Raw genomic sequence first — 9,676 nt, 5'->3', positions numbered from 1 at the left:
TAGCCACACATTTTTTCAATAATAATTTTTAATTTTTAGAGACCTAAGTCGGAGGCTTTGTGAGCATGGTTTTTCGATGGAAAGCTGTATCCTTAACATGCCTTTCGAGGATTTAATCAGCGAAGAAACAAGGTCGAGCGGCTTTAAAAATTATGTTAAGTGAACTTTAAAAGCCGTAAATTCTACGTTTTTATGAAAAAAACGGTGTCGGTGTGACTGCTTTAGATAAAGCTATAAACCGCGACAAACTAAATAAAGTACAACGTTCAGCACTGGACACACTACTCTACCTTACATCTCTTGATTTATTCAGCAAACAAATAGCTGCAAGCTCTGCTATTCGCCTCAAAGCTTCGGCCAGTGGACTAATAACAAAATTGGCCACTCCGTAATTCATAAGTATTTAGAATCAATTCCAAAGCACACAGATTACACCATCCCCCAACAGCAATTCCACAAAAAATTCACTCCGTAATTCATAAGTATTTAGAATCAATTCCAAAGCACACAGATTACACCATCCCCCAACAGCAATTCCACAAAAACTTCAAGACGAGTCAATCCATTTTTGTACAGATGGTTCAAAAACAAAAGCAGGGGTTGGGAAGGTGTGTACTCTGAACGACTAAAATTAAGTCTCAGAAAACTCAGGAAACTGTAGGCAAACTCGACAGCAAATGAACTCGCCAGCGATCAAGGTGCTTGCTATCTCGAAGCAGATCACATATAAGCTCGATAATAGGTGTCATGACCAGGCACTGTCTAATAGGAAAGTACGCCACGCGGCTATCCGTATTCCAAATGACTTTTGCGCTGAAGAGGAGGAAGAGGAGGAAACAGTTTTTCACCTTCTCTGTACATGCCCTGATCTAGCTCAAAAACACAAGAATTTTCTTGAAAAAAAAACTCCTACAACAATCTTAATCATTTCCACATAATCAGCCTTTAACGTTTCGTAAGGCACTCAAACTGATATCATTAAGCTTAGGAGGAAGCCTCGAGATTCTTGTGGTATCACTATGGCTCACTAAACTGGCCTAAGTGTGTTGCACTCCACTTTAACCTAACCTTACCCACTAACACAGTTTCGATTTTTCCCATCACTAATTTCTCTCAATATCTCAAATATTTCGAAAACTTTACCTTAGTTCTACGAATTGGGAATGTAAACATTTCACCATTTCAATGCGTTGTTGAAGCGTGTATCGTTCCATTTGTAATCAAAAAGTAGGATAGTTCTTATTTGTCAAATGCCAAAAAATGACAGCTTCAAAAGTAACAGCTGCTTAAATAGTTGACTCTTGGAAGTAACAATGTAAAAACCTCTTACTAAAAAACTACGCCTAAGGTTCTTTCTTATAAAATGATAGAATCACTTAACATCGAATTGTTTAAAATTTTATTTGCTACGTTGCATATGGAACGAAATATACTTGCACCGGCTTTACACTTCAAGGTCCCGTCTCACAAGCCAAATTGAAAAGCGATCAAATCTAAAACATTATCTTTTCAACTTTTGAAATTAAAACAGGATTAACCTTGTTGAGATTTTAGAAAATACGAATACGGCTCAGACCGCAGAAGTACACAAAATTGGCAAATTGTAAACAGAATTAGTCGAATCGAACTTTTTAACATCAAAAGTCGATTTTTAATAAATGAACAAGCCTCCCTGACATAATTATCTATCATGGAAACTTTCTTGCATGCTACTTCGAAAAAATATACAACAGTGTTGGAATACTTTCAGCAGACACTGTGCAGAGAAGAGCATGCGCCCGAAATCCGCCTGTAATCAAAATGTTCTGAGAGAATCTTTGTTTCGTCGTCGTAGTCGTAGTCGCTTCGTAAGGGCTGTTGGATGTTGAGGGTTGATGGTTGATGGCTGATGGTGGTTCACAGTTAATCAGTGTAGGACTAGCAGCAGCAGCATCACAGAATGTTGCTGATACCGAGGCGCTTAAAAACCATCTCTCAAGCACACAAGACGAGCAAACAACATTGAAACATATCGGTGCAACAAACACCTATCGAATCGGCCTCATGCAATGGAAGCCTTGTCAGTTCGCAAAAGGTGCTCGCAATCGAAAGGCAGCTCCAGCCAGTTTGAGACGTGCGTAGACCCGAGCTATATCAGTTTGTCGACGATAACGTTTTACAACCGACCACAAAATTGAAGGCGGGAGTGAAGTTGAAGTTGAAATTCTGTGTTGTGTTTTTTAAATTTTTTGTATTTGTTGTCTCAAAAAATAGGGTGTCATATTTAGTACTATATTTAAGTTGGGGGTTGGTTGTTTGTTTGTTTGATTTGTTTAGTAATTCAGTCCCAAGGGTTGTCGACTTCGACATATAAAGTGCTTCTAAAAAGTTTGAGTAATTTTAGCCCCTGATTTATTAAACAAAACACATAACGAATGGGGGAGAGACATCATCATCAGCACACAGACGCGAAACACAATTCCAAGAAATCCACTCAAGTTATAGTACGACGACACGTAGTGTAGTAGTATATCCTGTGAGTTGAAAAAGAAACAAAAACGAGAAAATAAAAATAAAAGAAAAACGAAAAACGAAACGGTTTGTTGTGAGTGCATCAGGTGTCCTGGGTTATAAACAAAAATATCCTTGTGCGCTATAATGTAATCCGCCGGAAGTGAAACCTTAAACGAGTGCGGTCCGCGCGCAATCCAAACAATGGAAATGGATGTGAACTTATCGACGAAAAAAATTGGCGCTATCGAGGGCGTGCTTGGCGGTGGTCTTGGTCTAAGCCCTAACTCGCCAGTTGCCAAATCGGGCTGCTGTATGCTTCGAATGAATTTAAGGACGAAACAGCATCGAACGCCACAGGAAGTGTATTTCGAGAGTCGGGGCAAGTCCTGCAAGAAGCTGTTAAAATTTAATGGCAACTCGAACAAGGTTAGTGAAGTGATCTACTTGGTTGGTCTAACTTTAAATAAAATTTTCAAAATTTCATATCCTTTATATCCTTTCATTTACATACATACATTTGTGCATCTATAGCCATATAGATACATGGCTATGATGCTTATATCCTTGCAATCACCCATTGCAATTGGGTTTATTTATATGCTCCCAATAATGATCCTTTGTGCCATCGAACATGTGGAAGAATCAGGAGTAGGCAAAAAGGGGGTTTAACATCATGAAAGCTCCATCCTATATCCTATACGACACGACACGACACACATTCATGGAGATGGAGGGATACGAGTATGTTATTATATGCCAGGATATGTCACTTTTGGCTTTCGTTATCCTTATTTTTGTGTTTGCATGGTGCTGCTGCAGTATAGTATAATATAGTATCTATAGAAGAAGTAGCAGCATTAAGAATATATTGAGGTATTCGTGTCGTATCCTGTTTTCAGGATATATGATTTAAGCGCAGCTATTTTTCTATAGGAGTTTCATATCCTGCGGCTAAGTCTCTAGAATGACAGCAGTACGAGTATACTATAGGGTGACCAAATCCGAACTTCATTTGCATTTATCCTGTCCTCGTTTAGTTATGGAATGGGATATACTCGTATTTTTCTTTTTCCTCCTAGTGCTTCCATTTTGTCCTGGCTTTTTTTTCTGCTTCTTCTTCGTCTCCTGCTGATGCTCTCCGGATGGTTGTCTGTGTTTATCAAAGGAGGTGGTTGGAGTGGAACAAAACATACAATATTCCCTTGGTCCTACCTATATTCTACGAGTGTATCCCAAAGGACGATGGAAGTGGTGGCCGTCCGTCGGTCGGCAGGGTGGCCTGGCCATTCAAATAGATGACTTGCGGTTATTCCTGGAACTTTGGTCCCTCTACCTAGATTTTTTTGTTTTCATTTCCATTCCCATTCTTGTTCTTCATCTGCTACTCGGTACTCTAACGACTATATATGTCCTTTTTCGTTTGTCTGCTTCCTTTGTCCTTTGAATTATATGAGTTGGAAGCTGGAAGGTAAGTTTGAACATAGAAGAGAGGCCTCTATCTAGATACTGCTTTACCTGCTTATTTTCTCGTGCCCAGGATTACGATATTTTTTTATTCAATTTTATTCGGGAAGGCGCAGCACAAAAAAGGACTCAAATCAAATTATGTTTTCTTTTTATTTTTATTTTTGTTGTGCTCTTAGAAGCTTTTTCTCTAATTTTTTTTTTGAGGAAATTTATGATCAAGTGGGAGGATAGGTCTAGGCATCGTCGTCTTCGTCGGTCTTCCTCCTGCTCTTATAGTTGGTCGGTCGTCGACATAACGATGATTCAAGAGGGTAAGACGAGGACGAATGCGACTGCCAGCCAACCCAACAATCTGTGACTAGGTAACTAGAAAATCTGGAATTTAATTTCATCTCTCATGTTTGCCCATTTGGAATGGTTTCAAGAGTTTGTGTTTACTGTGTTGTTTTATATTGCTCCTTGGCATAAAAGTGTACTCGCAGACATAAAAATTGAAAATAAAACAAGGATTCTAATGAAACTGCGCTTTGCACCATAAACCCTATCTGAAGGCAACTTGACCACTATCTAAACTCAGAGCTATGCCAAAAGGATATATACCTACTTAAATTCTTCTTCTTCTTCTTGATAAATTAACAAAGATGCTTATCCTTTTACACATATAAACATACAGGCATAAATAGTATCTGCACATATAGCTCGTTATCATAATAAGAAAGGATATGGGAAGTGTTTGTAGAAATAATAGGCTTTGCGCCTGATAATATGCTACACATAGTACCTATGTTTATCATGAGGCCGTTGGTTGTCGTTGAGTCGGCTAGGTTGGGCGGTGTGACGGCGGCGGCAGACAGTCTGCCTCTGATGTTCTATAGGGTTTTTGATTTTATGTGGGTTAAGTAGGTGCAGAGAGATGATAATTTTCAAAAGATATGCGAATAAGGATATTTATACGTTAAGGCAGATTAATAGGCGATTGCCACAGTTAAACTTATCCTTAGACGGAAGCAATTTCCAGCAACACTCTTGGTGCCATTAATCACTCGCTTTTCTGAGCTAATATAAAAAAAGAGATGTGTAATGTTACGAATGAGTATTTTAGGGGGGGGGGGGGGTTAGATTGTTTTGTTCCTCATCATTTCCATCAACAAGGGATGCTTTCTTTTTCTTTTCTCTTTTCGAAAAGTAGGTATACCTACTCGTACAGATAAAAGAACGACGAGAGTAGGGTTTTACTTTTTTTTGTTCGGATTTGTAAGGTTTTGTAAAACGAGTGTTTTATATTCAAATGAGAGATCAGCTTAAGCTTAAACTTGTAATGTCATTAATTTTATTACAAAAGTTTTGAATAGATTTTTAGTGTTTCTTATGCTGATTTAGATTTACATCAATTCAGAATTCTATCGTTTGAAAGGAATATTTTATTTAAATTTAACTAGGTTTTTAAGCAGTATAGGATAGACGTCAGAAGTGGAGAGGGTCAAGAGTCAAGAGCTGTCACTTTCTGTTTTGATAGAAAAAAAAAGAATTCCTGCCTAGAAAGTTTAAGATAGCTTTTATATAAGATCTCCCTCTGTTTTTATTTCTTTTGACTTAAGTTGAATTTTATTTATTTATTTCGGTTCAAGGAATAAAACGAATACAAATTCAGGGAGAAATAAATTATTTATAACTTGAATTAATTTTATTACATTTTATTTTATACCAAAAGTATTCTAATAAAAAGCCTAACTTTTTTTATTTCTTACCCAAAATTGTATTTCTTTTATTAGAAAATACAAATTTGTCCAAAAACAAAATAATAACAATTATTGGAGGATTTTGTAAATATTTATGACTGGAAGAAGTTTTAAACAACTCTTTCAAAGACAATGTTTACACTTAGGTTCTTAATAGTTGAATCATAAATTCTCTCTTAATGCCAATTTTTGTATTTGTGTTTTATTTATTTCAAAAGTCGCTTACAAGGTAGGACATGAGGCTTATAAAGTGTTACAAGCATTTACATTAATTTCAGAATTCGAATAAAAATTATATACCTAAGACTTCTATTTGCGAAAGTTAATTAAGTTGTTTAGCCTACAACCAGAAATTCGTACCACAAAAATTGATATGTTATCATAACGACGTAGATTATAAATAACAATTGGTAGTATAAGGGCCTTAGCAAGTAGCAGTTTAGTTTTGATCGAGATGAAATTTCAAGTCACTTGAAGAAGGCGGAGACTTCCATAGACTTTAGCAATGGTAGTATTAAAGTGGTCATCCCAAGTGAGAGTGCGATTGAATACTACTCCTAGGTTTCTAGCAGTGCTTACATATTCAATGGTTTGGTCGTCAAGTTTACACAGGTTTAAACCCAATAGATTAAAGTTTTTTTTCGATAGATGGGGAGGGATGTTGATTTGACAGAGTTAAGTCGAAGATCGTTATTTTACCACTGTGAAATGCGGAGCAGATCTTCGTTCATTAAAGCTACGGCATCATTTTTAGCCCCAAAAGGTCGACTTATCAGGAGCTGCATATCATCAGCATAAAAATGAATTAAACAATGTTATGCAGCTTGTGGTTACTCATTTATTTAAAGTGAGAAGAGGATTGGTCCAAGGATAGATCCCTGTGGCACTCCACTCAAAACATTGAGAAATGTGGACGAGTATCCATTGGTCACTACGCATTGTTGACTTCCGCTGAAATACGAAAGAACAAGCTTACAGGACTCTGAGGAAAACCCAAAGATAATTGGAAGCTTTCTACACAGAATTGAGTGGGTAATTGTATGCCAAATTGTACACTTTATTTTTTTTTTAAATTCACAAGCACTCAAAGGGTAATTAGTACCCTTTATATGTTTATATTTAAACACAGTGCGAGCGTTAGGAAAATAGGGAAGGGTTTAAAAGGAGATACCGGTGCACATTGGTCTTAAAGTTCTGAACATCAAAATGGGAGGGAAACACAGAGTTGGCCAAAGCATTCCACATTCTCGATGTGCGATTTAAGAAAGAATCTCTATACTTGACAGTACACCCGAAATTGAGCTCAAGGGTAAACTGATGAGAATTCCTGGAAGTGCGAATATTACGGCTGAATCGTTTAAGGGGTGGAATGTAACTTGCTAGTTTAACAGAACATTGTTTGTAAAAACATCGATAAAACAATGATAGGCTTGAAACAATGCTGCGGTGTTCTAGCGATGTAAATGTTTTGATTATAGTTCTGTCGCCTATCATTTTGTAAGCCCTTTTCTGAATTCTATCCAAGAAATTTAAACTTGTTTTGGGGGCACCTGCCCAGATATTCGAAGGCTTTGTAAATTACAGCCATATCAGAAGGGGTGAACAATTTCTTGCACCGTCGGAGAAATCCTAATCACCGGGCAGCGTTTTTTGCAATTTCGAATATGTGATCATTCTATAAGAGGTGATCTGTCATATTCATACCGAGTACTGAAAGTTGATTAGTTTCTTGGATGCAAGTGCCACTCATAGATAGTGGATCGGGGGTGGGTTACGCTTTAACGACAGGAGACACATTGAGTTTTCGAAGCATTAAATTCTAAACGGTTTTTGATTTCCCATTGGACAATGCTGTCAAGATCAGAATTTAATGAGCTTATCATACACTGCCGTTGAAATTCCACATCCGAAGGACAAGGATGTGAATCTAGAAACGAATATGAAAAGCTGAGGGTACTGTTGTTGGCGAAACAGGTTAATGGATTAGAAGTGGCAGACATAAGATCATTTATGAATGTAAGAAAGAGTGTCGGAGACAAAACGGAGCCCTGGGGCATACCAGCGTTTATTTTATGAATTTCAGACTTGTAACCATCCAATACAACTTGGATTGAACGGTTAGAAAGGTAATTTCTAATCCAACAAAGAAGAGATTCATCAATACCAAAAGCACGCATTTTCGATAAAAAAAGCTTGGTGCGAAACTCTATCAAATGCTTTTGAAATATCAAGTGCAATAATCTTACTTTCTCCAAAACGATGTAAAGATTTGTTCCACTGTTACGTGAGATGAACCATGAGATCACCAGTGGACCTATTGCTACGAAAGCCATACTGTCGGTCAATAAGAAGCTTCCGTTCTTCAAGATATTTCTTAAGCTGAAGGGAAAGAAGGGACGTAAGTGCAATTGGACGATAGTTTGAGGGAGAGGAGGATTCGCCTTTTTTAGGGACAGGCTGCACAATTGCTGTTTTCTATCCACTCGGGAAGAGACCTGTAGAATAGGACAGATGGAAAAGCTTACGCCAGTGGTTTTGCCAGCGTTGAAGAACACCTCTTCAGAACAATAGCAGGGATACTATCCGGGCCAGCGGATTTGTGTATGTCAAGGTCTTTCAGTACTCTTTCGACTGCACGAGTGCGAAAGAAGATTCGTCTCATAGAATCATTTACGCTCTCGAGAACAGGAGGACTCATGACACTATCCGGTAGCGTCGAATTAACAGCAAAATGTGATGCAAGCAAATTGACTTTATCAATCGAGCTTACATAGGAAGTGTCATTGTGAACGAGCGTTGGAACTGAGGATGACGTGGTGAATATTAAATCTACAGAAAAAAGAATGATGACTATTATTAGATTGTTAGTTTATTCGCGAAACCGAAAAAACAATGAACATACTTTTACAAATGATTTAAAATTATAAAATCAAGCAAACAAATAGCTATAGAATACTGTCAATTGAATTTTTCTAAACATTTCACCAGATTTCCTTTCCAGGAACATCAATAATGAACGAAAATAGAAACAATCGTATCCATAACTACAACTTCTAATAGGGAGTTAAAAAAGGGGCTCGAATGTGACCCACGATAAGTTCCGATGTTCGTGGCCGTCAACTAATATTTTTCAAAGTCTTACAAAATTGATAACAACATTTTCTTTTTTTTGTCAATATAATTGAGCCTTAAAGCATTTTTAAGTTGTTTTTGTAGGTTTAGGACTAAAGTTTTCTCAGAAAATTATTTTAGTATGTTTTTAAAGAATCGAATAATTTTAAAGTCGATACTTCCATTTATTCTAGAGTTATTTGAGTCAAAAATCACTTTTCAATAATCTTGTGTAATATTATCTGTACAATCAGTTACATTGTTCTAAAAATGTTACTAAATGTTAAAAACAATATTGTTTATAACATAAAATTAGTTTGAAAGCAATCGTATTCTTTGACTAGATATTTGAGTCGAAATACCATTTTTTGTAAGTTTTTATAGTAAAATATTTTTTTTTTGTTAAAAAAATCTATTCTAGAAATATTTTACCAGATGTCGAAAACGTTAATGTTTGATGCATACAATCATTATTTTGGAGCTAATGTCATTTTTTGTAAAACCAGAATGTTTCGTGTTATTTTTATGTGTTAAAAAAAAAACCATTAGCCGATTTTTTTTTCGAATTGAATTTATACAAATTTGGTATCACGTCACGATGTATGATATAAAATTAAATTGAAGTCAGTATCAGCGATATTAGTTCGAGAGATATTTGTGATTAACCAAACTTTTAAGTTGCTATAGTAAACAAAAGACAAAGCTTAGAGAACACAGCACCTTGAGCAACTTGACTAATAAAGTGATAACAACACAAGACATTAATACAAGACAGAAGGACAGAAGAGAAAGAACACATGAGAACAGCACGCGGTAGGTTTCGAGACGGTCCTCCATCTGTCTACTAAGACTAACCACGCTCACTG

The 9,676-nt window shown here is 36.6% G+C and overlaps 1 protein-coding gene across 1 annotated transcript in view; it reads left to right on the top strand.

The window, feature by feature from the left end:
* The first annotated feature begins 1,876 nt into the window (after positions 1-1,876).
* Positions 1,877-9,676, top strand: part of LOC129943281 (uncharacterized) — a 102,141-nt gene continuing 94,341 nt past the window's right edge. The window contains exon 1 of the mRNA XM_056052601.1: positions 1,877-2,919. Coding sequence (XP_055908576.1) covers positions 2,695-2,919 — 225 coding nt within the window. The 5' untranslated portion in view covers positions 1,877-2,694. The remainder of the gene's footprint in view (positions 2,920-9,676) is intronic.

Source organism: Eupeodes corollae, chromosome 1 (genome assembly GCF_945859685.1).
Source record: "Eupeodes corollae chromosome 1, idEupCoro1.1, whole genome shotgun sequence".
NCBI classification, from domain to species: Eukaryota; Metazoa; Arthropoda; class Insecta; order Diptera; family Syrphidae; genus Eupeodes; species Eupeodes corollae.
The sequence above is the reverse complement of the archived record's forward strand: the minus strand, read 5'-3'. Positions and strand labels throughout refer to the sequence as shown.